This window comes from Boleophthalmus pectinirostris, unplaced genomic scaffold (genome assembly GCF_026225935.1).
Source record: "Boleophthalmus pectinirostris isolate CB_2022bp ecotype Guang Dong unplaced genomic scaffold, ASM2622593v1 HiC_scaffold_3, whole genome shotgun sequence".
Lineage (NCBI taxonomy): Eukaryota > Metazoa > Chordata > Actinopteri > Gobiiformes > Gobiidae > Boleophthalmus > Boleophthalmus pectinirostris.
In genome coordinates this window covers 30,910,392-30,923,487 of record NW_026571299.1, presented here as the reverse complement: position 1 = coordinate 30,923,487, position 13,096 = coordinate 30,910,392, and the positions used below count along the sequence as shown (strand labels likewise).

Sequence of the window (13,096 nt, the reverse complement as noted above, 5' to 3'; positions counted from 1 at the left end):
TGTGAATGAGAAGAGTCATTAAACATGCGTAAGTGTAAATGCTAGTAGTGTAGATACTAGTTTACTTTTTGATTGGCTGGTGTGTAGAAGCAGATTAGCAGCCATGCCACTTGATTCTCCACCTATGGGTCTTGAAAGAATAATATATGAAATTCTATACTCACAATGAGAGTCTGACAAATGCAATCGATGACAAGCATTCTTATTATTATTTTGAACTTGAAAGTACAAACTGTGATGGCAACAATACAAGTGGGAAATGCGACAGTGAAAAAATTGGATTGAATTTTGATAAACAATGCATTTAACTACTCCATGCTACTGTTTTGCTCATTTTAGGCATTTTTAGCTGCTCATAAAATCAGTCAATGCCCAAGGACACAACCAGATATGCACATTGTTCCTGAACATACTGTATGTCTCGACATTTAATTTAAAATGCTTGAAATTCCAAAAATGACTTACAGGATTCATTTTTTGATATGTGTGATTTTTAAAAAAGCACTGCATTTTCTGTAGTGGTGGTATGCATCCTGCTTGTTTCCCTGGCAATTATTTTATGGCGCTTTAAAGCTCAAAAATACCTTGAAAAACATGCAGTCTTACAGTGAGCAGAATCGCTTCTCCACAGACCTGACCTGTAACTCAGTCATGGGGCAAAATATGTTTATTGCCATATCGTGGAACATAAAGCAAACACAACCATGGAGACGAGCAAGTGGCCTACACTCCACTAGAAAAGTTACGTAGTGCACCTTTAAAGTAATGGTACGCTCACTTCAATGAAATTTTTATGTTGTATTTCCCACATGTATCTTATCTCTAGGGCTGTAGTCCTTGAGTCAATTAATCAGACAATGGTTTCTTTGTCAGCCAGTTGTCTTATGAGTCAACTACTTTATTTGGATAGGGATTTACAGGGCCCACAGCAGCGGGGAGAAAGTACGACGTGAGATAGCTGGAGACTGGACATGATTGGACTCTTTAAAATCCATTTTCACTTATACAGTATTTCTCTCTATACATTACATCCTATAATAACCATTTTTACTTGACTAATCGAAGCACAAGGCAAGTCTTTAGTCAACCAATCAAGGAATTTCATGAGTTGACTGCCCCGCTAACTTCATATCAATTGAAATACCGCTGTTATAATTGTGAATCAACAGGTTGTACCACTTTTCTTTTGGAGTATTTGAGCCAAATTAGTTTTACCGCAGTACAGATATATTGTTTAAGCAGCTCTTGAGGAAGAAATGAAACAATTGCGTACTGTCTGCATCTAATTCAAAAGCATTTTTTCCTCAAAGAATCAGTAAACACATAGTTAGCATACTAGTCCTTGTTAGCATTACCACGATGGCAAAATCCACTCTGGCGTCTGAAAGTTGAGCAACGAGTTTATAATTTCATCACAGTGAATAATTAGCATGCTCGGAATGCTTAAGGCAGACATGTCAAACTCAGGCCCGGGGGCCAAATTTGGCCCGTGATATAATTATATTTGGCCCATTAGATTATATTAAATATGTATTAGAGCTGGCACCTTGACTACAGATTATAGAGACATTATTCATTTTAAATGTTGTTATTATTTTATATTATGCTTGTTCTGGATTCACTGTTTAAGCAAAACTATTATTAAACATTTATTTAATTAAAAAAAAAGTTTAACATTACTTATCTTGAAAGAAGGGAAAACATGTAAATGTTGTTGAAATTTTTCAATAAATATTTAGTTTGGCCCACGACTTAGTCCCAGTTTTTAATTTTGGCCCTCTGTGAATTTGAGTTTGACACCCCTGGCTTAAGGTAAAAGAGGAATAACTTTTTTAAATGAACTGGATCTATTTTTTTATGTTCTGAACACAGTAAAAATCAAGTACAGAGCCTTCAAAGGTGCAGTGTAACTTTTCTGGGGGAGGGTCCGTCAAATGTTTTTCTCCTTGGAGATGTTATTGCTTTGTCTGGAATGTTTCACAGTATGGCATTAGTTACAAGTTACAAGTTAGATCTGTGGAGACTGAGAGGCAGCCCTGCTTACAGTCAGAATACATGAGTTTCTAGGTATTTTTGAGATGTAAAAGCATGGTATCCATAGAAACAAACAGGTGACGGACCCTCCACCAGAAAAGTTACACAATGCATCTTTAATAGTTCAAAATGTCCAAGAACTTTCAACTCTCCGCACTCACATCTGTGTTTGTATACTGTACTTGTTCCTCTGTAAACGAATCAGACATGGGGAGAGGCGAGATGGCAAGGGTGGAGGGAGAAAGGGGAGATGGTGAGTGAGGAGAGGGAGAGAGGAGAGACGGCGAGGACGGAGGGAGAGAGGGGAGATGGGGGGAGTGGGGTCTGCGGTGGCTAACGGGAGCTCTCGTTTCATTTATGGGCCACTCACAGACTATATGAGTAAACACTTCCGACTGACGCAGGGCTTTTCCTTCCAAGAAAACTATAAAACCTTCAAAGCACGTCCACCTCCCCAGTGACTCAACGGCCAATGTCTCTAACGGCTCTTTTCAATAAGACGCATTTTGGACATTACTGCCTAATATTGTAATGACATGTTCAGTGCGTATAAAATGGTTGTGTAACTGCTATTCTGACTATTTGTTGGTTCAAGCCTGATAGCAGCATAAACAAAACTCACTTGGAGATAAGAGAGGATAAAAGGTTGAGAAAAACATCAATTCTGGCAATGCAAATATTTGACAATGATGACTGCAACATCACATTGTTCAAAGGTGCACTATGTAACTTTTTGGTTAAGGGTCCATCGCTTGCTTGTTTCTATGTATGTCATTGGTCTGCTTAAAATGTTCCACAGTATAAAATTAAACAACTCTATTTTACATGTATTCAATTACAGGTTGTTTTATAGCTCAAAAATACCTAGAAAAACAGGCATTCTGAAGTCAGTTGTGGTTGCCTCTCCACAGATCTGATCTGTAACTTGATCTGGTTTGGTCTCCATGATGACATACACATATTATTCTATGAAAAAAAGATGAATTAAGATACATTTCTGAACGTTTTGATTCATTCTAAAAATATGTATTGGCCCATTTTAGAAATGTAACAATAACTGAAATATCATGATAGCGTATCGTCAAAAGTCTCACAATAATACCATGGGGCATCACAATATATCGAATTACCAGTTCCTTTGCTGAAATGCATTTTTTTATAATAGAAATAGCTAATAAACATTGGGAACTACATATCCCATGATTCAGTTCAGCGCTGACAATATAAAGTTACATGGTTTTTGTTGTTTTTTGTTTTTTTTTTACTTTTTATTTGTGCTTTTTCAAAATTTTAACAAATGCAGATAAAAGAACAAACAGTCTGTGGGTTTCTACAAAAAAAAAAAAAAGAAAAAGAAATACCTCATACATTGGAGTGAGCTTTGTAAATAGACCATTTGGACCATCGCTTTTCAAATTTAGCAGCTTTCAGTCTCAAATAATAGGTAATAATAAGCATTACTTTAAACAAACAGAAGTCCTCTGTTTGAATGTTGTTTTCATGCAACAAGCCCTAGTACATAACCCGTGGGTCATTGGGTATTTTATAGCCAAATACTTCTTCCATTACAGTTGCAATATTTTCCCAAAAATATTTAATTTTAATACATTTCCAAAACACATGAGAATGATTGGCACTCCATTCACCACACCGTCTCCAACACTGTTAAGGGGTTTTCAATTGCTTGCTTTTGATGTGTGGAGTAATAAAATCCCTCACCTGGTTTTTCCAACCAAATTCTCTGCATTGTCTTGAGCAGGTGGAAGAGTGCTGTAAAAGCCATATACAGTGTCAATCATCCTCTGACAATTCAAGTTTCAATTCTGTTTCCCACTTTTGTTTAAATTATATGTTTTTTACTCTAATTCTTGGGATTATGACAGTAATAATTCACACCAAAATCGTGTCAGAGTATTTTAAAAGCAAAAAAGTGTCCTATCTACAATTATATCAGCCTCTCCAAAATATTGCAATAAATATTTTACTGTGAAATGCATCTTGTGATAATATCGTACCAAAAGATTTGTATATCGTTGCATCCCTAGTCCATTTAGTTACAATTTTGTTACAGCTCTTATAATTGCTATGCCACGCTTTGCTACTGATTGCAATGTGCAGGCTGTTCCACACTTTTGAGTTTGTGAAAAAAAAAAAAAAAATGTCATTCCCATTCAGGCCTGTCTTGACTCACTTTTAAGCCCTTGTCCAACATTTGGGGAACCACATCTATAGTATAATTAGCAGATTAACCATCCTTTTAGATGTATGAGCAATGCCTGGGTAGACTGTGTAATAAAGTGATGTTTATGGGTGGACTCACTCTCCAGACCTGCAGCATAATCCTTCCTATTAAAGAGCCGCCATGTTTGTCAGGTCTAACGGCAGTGAGAGGTGTCTGGCCTGGTTTAAGACAAAGCCACGTCAGCTGTGGTTTACTCAGGGCCTCTGCTTTTATTGGGCTCCAGAACAGTCACACACAGGTTTCAAATATTCAAGTCCATATTTTAGACTAGTTTAGACCTGGCTAAATCCTCACTTAGCCACATCGGCCTTGTTTAGTCCTGATTTAGTCCTGGTTTAGGTTAAAGTTTGTTGCTTTGTTATGCCTTGTTATATTCTATATTTATATTTATATATTAATTCCTGAACTTGATTCTGATGCTGTTTGAGTCCTGGCTTAATCCTGGTTGAGTCCTGGTTGAGCCCTGGTTGATCCCTGGTTTAGTCCTGGTTTAGTCCTGGTTTAGTTCTGGTTTAATTCTGGTTTAATTCTGGGTGAGCCCTGGTTAAACCCTGGTTTAGCTCTGGTTTAGCTCTGGTTTAGCTCTGGTTAAGCTCTGGTCTAGTCCTGGTTTAATCCTGGTTGAGCCCTGGTTTAGCTCTGGTTTAGCTCTCATCTAGTCCTGGTTTAATCTTGGTTGAGTCCTGGTTGAGCTGTGGTTTAGCTGTGATCTTGTCCTGGCTTAGGCCTGGTTTTGTCCTCGTTGAGCCCTGGTTTACTTGGTTTAGCCCTGGTTTCGCCAAGTTTTGTCCAGCTGGTATAAATCTGGTATAGACTTAGTCTTATCTCATCAAGATTGGGTTTTGTCCAAGTGTTGTTTGCATTTACACTAGTTTGAACCCAGTTTAGTCTTTATGCAGACTTTGTTTGTTCATGTCCTGGTCGTGGTCCTGGTTTAGGCCTGATTTAGTCTGAGTTCAGTTTTGGTTTACTTCTGGTTTAGTCTTGTTCTAATTTAGTTTCCTGGTCAGTTTCTTCATCATTTGGATATTGTGTACTTTTGACCTGGTTTAGTTACTCATTTGTTGCTTTGAACCTCGTTTAGTCCTGGTTTAGGTCCTAGTCTAGTCTTGGTCTACTTTACTTTCCTGATCAGTTTATTCATGACTTGGATGTTGTGTTTGTCCTAGCACATGTTTCAGAATAGCAGTGACGTCCTCTTTGACTCCTATGTTGCGTACTGCTCCGCTACGTCTACACAAAAGTGGGAGAAGAAAAAGCTACAGGAAGAGCTCGGGTGCACACAGGGCCCGGATTGTTTTGTTTCTATAGCGACCTGGCAGCACACAGAGCCAGGAGTCACACATAACACGCACAATGAAACACGCACACACACAAGAGGATAGACGCACAAAGACACGTTACAGTGGACTGAGAGATGTGTGGGAGGAAGAACAGGACTGGGAAACAGACCAAAGCAACTCTGTGTATTGAGTTACATGTGATGAAATGATGCTTGTATCAGTGCAATACAGTGTAAAGTTATAATATGTTTACATGTTAATCAAGTCTTGAACTAACAAAGTTTAAGACATCAAATTATGTTTGTCCATATATGTATACAGAAAACTTGTAGCCCATTAGTAGCTTGAGCAGCACAATGATGACTGGACAACCATAATACTATGTGCTACTACTACTATTACAACAACAACAACTACTACTACTACAGCTACTACTGCTTCTACTGTTGCTACTGTTGCTGCTACTGCTACTACTACTATTAACAACTACTTCAAACAGCTACTACTTTATCCCTATTTTTACACAATTTGCAAATATAAAGTAATTTACTCACTACAACTTTCACATTTAGGATTTTAGTCCAACTCTTACCAAGTTATTATGCTCTTAAAAGTCTGAGTTGAATACCAAACTTCCATATCAGTAACTTTAATAGCTGTTCTTTGGATGCAGGGTCTGTAAATGCTCAAGAACGCTAAGAAGAATTTACTCAGTTCATAAAATACTTGAACTAACAAAATGACCACTGTGAAGTTTAATATGTTTCGGGGGGGGTATATGCAACAAATACGACACAATGTTAAAATGTCCACTTCCTCTCCTTGTGTGTTAAACAATGCTCTGTACAGGGAAAAACCTCTGTGCTTCTTGTTGAGAGCGTCTCAAACTCTATGATCCCTTTGTGAGCCCAATAATCACATCGGTCACGGGCTGAAACATGACACCTCGGGATGGGGAGGAACTACATGGACCCAGCGTAGGAGGGAGGATGCCAATGAAAAACTTAAAGAGACAGGCCAGACTAAAATCAAGGTCCTTCAAACCCCCACTAGAGATACTTTTGACAGCAACAACTAATAGTATTTCTATAATGATGAAGTTCACCTGTATGCCCAAGTTACTCAAGACTAAAGACTACCCTGCTGATGTCTTTGGCTACTACAAATAATACTAGAAATAGAACTACAAGTAGGATAAATAGAATATTTTCACTTAAATAGTTACTTTTCTGTAATTGCGCTATTACTATTACCACCTACTACTACCTAAAACTACTTACTACAACCACTACCCTCTTGCTATCCTTACTCCACTACTACTACTGCTATACTTCAAATACAACTGCTACTGCATCAAAAATAAATAAATAAATAAATAAAACAGCTAGTATTACCTTGCAACTACTATTACTACTGCTCCAATTAAAGCAGTATTAAAGCTATTTCAACTACTACTACTTTCAACCACTACTACTACTACTACTACAGGGCTGCATGGTATATCTCAAATGAATCAAAAATTGCAATTTGAGTCAGAGCAATTATCAAATTGCAAAGACAATAAATAGATTGTCCTCTGCAAAGAACTACGTATTTTTATAGAGAAATCTTGTACTTGTATCTTGTGTTTACATAGTGCACTCCTGAACTGAATCCTACATTTAAAAAAATTACAAATCTAAATCGTAATTGCTTGTCAGAAAAATCACAATCTGATATTTTGTGCAGCCTTCATCTGCTTGGTTGCTATCTCTCTCTGCAGTCTGTCTTGACACTGCAGTGGCAGAGTGATCCTTCCTAACCTCCTGATTAACACAAAGACTCCATTGAGATCAGAGGCACAGACTAGACTTTTCTCCACTGGGCTGTTTGTTCCCTCAGACCAGCCCCCACGCACTTTTTTGTCTAACTTATTGTTTTTTCTCCCCCAACCATGACAAAAAAAAAAAAAAAAAAAAACTGCTGAGAAGGCCCATTAGTTGGTTGATAAGATTACAAAAACAGCAAACTCCACATCTGTATTTGAGGGAGAATACAAATAGCCTATTTCTGTGGAAACAAGTCAATGAAATGAACTGAAACTGGGTCAAGGAAAGCAATATTGAATGTGAAAAGTAGGATTTGGCAAAGAATGATTTACTTCTAGTGTTACTTGTGAATCTGCAGTTGCTGATATTACAATACAACTACAACTACAACTACTTCGATCATAAATAATTAACGCAAAAAAATGTACTTGCTACTTCTTGTCATACATGCACAATAACCAATACTAGACTAACATTTGTACTACTACTTCTACTACTACGACGACGACTACTATGACAACTACTATGACTACTACTACTACCACTACTATTACTACTACAACTACTACTACCGATCAAAAGTTTTAGAACACCCTAATTCTTCCACTTATTTATTGCAATTCAAGTTGTGCAAGTTCAATGAAGAGCTTGAAATGGTACAAATGCAGGTACTGAACAGCCAGAGGTAAAAAAAAAAAAGAAAAAAAAAGATACAAAACACAAGTTCAAGCTCTGCCAAAACTACCTCAGGAAAAAAGTACAAGATGGTAAACTTGAAAACATGGAGTGTCCAGCACAATCTCCAGACTTAAACCCCATTGAGCTAGTTTATAATGTGGTAGTTCTGATACACATAAAGACTATTCTATACTATTTCAATGTTATCCTATTTATGTTGTGTTTGTGTTTGTGTTACATAGACGTAAAAGTAAAAGTGCACTGTACTGTATGTTTAATGTACTGGTTAAAACTGTAGTTCCATTAGATCTATCTCTTCTACTACTACGACGACTACTACTAATATTGCTACTAGTACTACTAATACTTCTAATACTGCTACTGCAGCGTGCGAGTTTTACAGCACAGTTAGTGGCAGGAGCTAGTTGGACTCTGAGGACAGTCACTGACTTCAATAAACTACTGGCTGATTATTTCCATATGAGCAACTTGATTTTTTTTTCACTGAAAGCGCTCTGTTCCCAAAAGAGCAACAATTCAACAGGATTTAACATGGGAACGGGAACGCCAGGAATCCCCCACTCTCTGCTGAGCCTGCAGTTTGTGTGTGACAACAATACAAAAGATTTAAGGCAGAGGAAAACAAGTATACATGATTCAAAAAGTATTCTCATAGTAACCTTTAATTAGTTACTTACTATGGGTGAGCAGGCGGTGCACTTGTCAAAGGCCAGGCTAGCAGGGAGGACGTTGTCAAACCTTGAGAGAAAACCTCGGATCTGTGATGAAAAAGAACCAAAAGATAAATGTCATGAAAAAAATGATTACACATTATTTCAGAGTAGCACAGAGTTGCAGATTTCCGACAAAAACAGCTTTACTTGGGTTGGCATCTGGCACAGAAAAGAAAATGGTACATGATTTTGAAATAGATAAAAGACTATTTTGACTCAAACATTAATACAATGCTTAATAGTACTTAGCAACAACCACTACTATTACTACTACTGCTACTGCAACTACTGCTACTGCTGTTTTTTGACATAGTAATAGTCATTTTATAACTTCCGGTTTAAAAATAATTATCTATACAATAAAAAAAGTTGTATTGCTTGATATAACATATAACTTCCTGCTGGTTCCTCACAAGTTAATCTTTACCTGACAGGCAGAATTTTATCATTTGGTAAGGAACACCATCTGGTGGTCAATTGAAAACATTACAATATTCTGTTTCAAATTTTTCCGGCTGCCAAAACGATGACGAATTCCCTTAAAGTCATTTCTATGCCTTAAGGAAAACGCCCCACATTGAGACCAATATAGTTTAACATAATACTCTTCCTGTTCTTTTTGCTGCTAATTTCAAATACATCTTTATTCTGTCGCATCAAAAGGCATCCTGATTTTTAAGAGGTCACAAACAAATATCATGCAATAACAAAGCACTATGAGCAATGGAGTGACATAATTGAAAATGTGTTCTTTGGTTGAGCAATCTGAACCCAAACAACTTCATAATCTTAAGCACAGCATCTTTTAATCAATGCATCTGGAGGATTTTAATTAAAGCTCATTGATAAGGTCTGAGAAGAGAGGAAGGAATAGGAAGTGTGCATGTTGTGAGCATTTGAAGAAAGTGCAGTCATTACGAAGTGGAGGGAGAGTGAGTCAGAGGAGCAGCGTGGGAAGTAAAATGGATTTTTTATTTTATTTTTTTTATGCCAGTACTTTGCAGATTGGTTTGATATATGTGAAATATACACAATCCTCCGCAATTTCTTCAAGTAAATTTACTATTCTTTTTAATTCATTCATTAAAAGTTTGAATGTGTTCTCTGGCCTAATCAGCTATGTGGTAACTAATGACCACAAGAACTAAAACTTTATGTATAATCTGTTTCTGAAACTTTACAAAGCGTTAAGTTATTAAAACTTTTCCAAAAAAAAAAAAATTAATTAAAAGTTTGAAAGTGTGCTCAGGGCTAATCAGCTACATGGTAACTAATGACCGCAGGACCCACTAGTATAACTTTATCTATAATCTGGTTCTAAAACTTTACAAACAGCCAAATTATTAAAGGGACAGTCTGGAATTTTTGACATAGGACCTCATTTCCCAGTGAGCCACAGTGTTGGAGACATGCAGAGACACTTTTTAAATTATTACATCCAGTCCTTGTATTTGGAGAGGTTGCTGGTGCTAGGCTAGTGCTAGGCTAGTGCATGTCAATGGCCATAGTTATCCTGTCACTAAAAACAGTCTTACCCACTTCACAAAGCACATGAAGCAAAACTATTATTTCACCAGACTGTCGATGTAAATGTTTGTGTTGATAGAATAATGTTTGAAATAAAACTAACCTTGCATCACATGAATCGTTGCATATTGAGGGACTATTTTCTCAGCAGCAGCGGAATTTTACTTTGCCGGTAAGATAGGTGCTAGGTGATATCAGTCTGCCGCTGCCAAGCTTTCTATCAGGAAGTACAACTCGCTGCTGCTGCTCAGACATAAATCCTTCAAATGGAAAGTTGGTTTTACTTCTAAAATTATCGTATCAACACAGACATTCACATGGACAGTCTGGCATACTAATACATTTACATCGGGTGCTTTGTGGAGTGGGTACAACTGTTTTTAGTGGCAGGCTAACTGCAGCCATTGACATGCACTAGCCTAGCACCAGCAACCTCTGCAAATACAAGGACTGGATGGAATATTTTAAAAAAGTGTCTCCACACGTCTCCAACACTCTGGCTAATTAGGAAATTAGGTCCTATGTCCAAAATTCCGGACTGTCCCTTTAAAGGTTATGAGTTTTAAACATGCTTTTTGGACTTAAAACAACCCTGTTATGGATATTAGCAACCAAATAACAGGTTAGCTTCCACAATGCCTTTGAACTCTTAATATTTGAATTTTCTGAAAAGTCTAATGGAAATTTGAAATTTGAGGACTGTTGAGCTCGATTACATTAATGGGTTAGGGTTAGGTTAGTTATCAAATGCATAAAAGATATAGGCAATAATATATGCAATGAACATCAAAGCCTGGCTGCTTTTCAATGTTCGATCAGTGGATGTGGTCACACTTCCATATATATCTAAACATGTTGTTGTTGTAGGAGCAGCCTGTTAATATCCCCTCCTCTTCTTAGGGGCTTCACCTGCTCTATCCTGATATATTTAAGAGAGGAGATGGGGTGCTGTGCTACTTTAAAACGGGCAGCTACAGGGTTTGTACTAAGCAAAAAGACTATGTCAAACAAGCAGATGACCTAAAAAATCGCTTCAGGTTGTGAGCATACAAGCAGGGGTGGATAAAAGGAGCCAGAAACGGATTTGGAGTGCCTCCAAAACAAAAAAAAACAAACGGACTAAAAATGTACCCAGGTGCTATTAAAATATTCTGCCCAAGGAAATGACAATGAATCCTAAAAAAGCACTGGTACATTGTGAACACAGATCCATCACGACAAAATGTGTTCAATGAGACTCCTCAAGTAGTGTACAAACGTCCTCGAAACTTCAGATAAATGCTTGTTAAGTCTAATCTGAAGCAGAAGCAGTACATTTTTAGACCCTCCACCAAGAAACTATCGCTGCGGGTGCACAATGTAATTTGACTTATAAATGTAAAACTTATACACACCCAACGACAGGGAAGATTATGAAAATCAAAAGAACAGTTATAGATATATATGGGAGTGGCACACAGAGAGAACCATGACTTAACGAAGATCCACTGAACAAAACGTCATTCATTAAAAGCAGTGTGTGAGTAAGTGAGCAGGCTTTGTCTAACTTTCAAAAATTTTGACTGAACACGGAAATTTGATTTGAAAAGTCTGTTCTGTTCATATCAGCACCTCAACAGGATATATCCAAAATGAAATGAAACACTAACATTTGCATAAAAATCACTAAAAGCCATTATAATGCTTTTTTTCTCTAAATGGCAGCTCATGCTATCAGAGACAAGAATTTCTTTACAATAGTCCTCTCGTTCTATGGCTAGATCATGCTGCTCATGTGGAGTGACTGATGGTTCTTTAGCACATAAGGGAGCCTTGAACATTTGCATTACAGAAGAAGTGACTCAGATTGAAACTTTAGAAACTGCATTCAAAAGATTTATGCTCATTTGAATTATTTCTTTTTTATATTTAAGCAGCTAAAATATGAATTAAAACAATTTACAATCATTTGGACATGGTAATGATAACACCTTTGGTATGGCCATATGCTATTTTTGTTTTTTAATTTTAGTCTCTCAAAAGGAGATGACGATTTATTTATCAGTTTTACCACAACCAATCCAACCTTCTTTTCATTTCCATACTTCTAATTATACATTCATTTAGTAAATAGTCAAAATATTACTCATTTATTATTTAAGATATACATATTAGAATTTCATATTTTATTTATTATTTCAACAGGGACAGTGCACATTAACGAACATTTCTGTAAACACGCCAGTTCTAGCTGCTAATTTAATTTTCAGCTGTAGTCCCTATGAGTCACAAAGTTACTAAGATGCAAAAAAGTCATCCACACAATGCAAAATTCAATAGTTTGTCTGGGTTTTTTGTAGTGGAGATGTGTCTAGTTTTCTATTACCTGCCCTGAAAATGTTGGTTTGATAACTCCAATCAATATAGCATTCACAATCCACAAAATGTTTTAAGCTGAACTGTCAATACTAAAGCTAGCCACAAGTTGTCACTGTTGCAATGCTACAAACAAATACAGTCACTGTTGCAATACTACAAACAACTAGAGTTACTGTTGCAATACCTCAAATGAATAGAGTCACTGTTGCAATACCACAAACTAGTAGAATCTCCAATCTCCGGACAAGTGCCATTGTTTTATCTCTCATCAGTCGCACAAATAGCCGCACTAAATGAATCTTCCATCTATATTATTTCATGGCATTAGTAACCTATACCCCCTCACTCCTGTCTTCTCTCCCACTCACACACACACGCGCACACACACACATGCACACACGTACACACATTGACTATTTGCATTGCCATTTT

General features: G+C 37.0%; 1 protein-coding gene across 1 annotated transcript in view; it reads right to left on the bottom strand.

Moving 5' to 3' along the window:
- The window catches only part of atg7 (ATG7 autophagy related 7 homolog (S. cerevisiae)), a 108,550-nt gene that overhangs the window by 62,295 nt on the left and 33,159 nt on the right, over positions 1 to 13,096 (bottom strand). Inside the window, exon 17 of the mRNA XM_020933909.2 lies at positions 8,744 to 8,824. Within this exon, the coding sequence (XP_020789568.2) occupies positions 8,744 to 8,824 (81 nt within the window). The remainder of the gene's footprint in view (positions 1 to 8,743; positions 8,825 to 13,096) is intronic.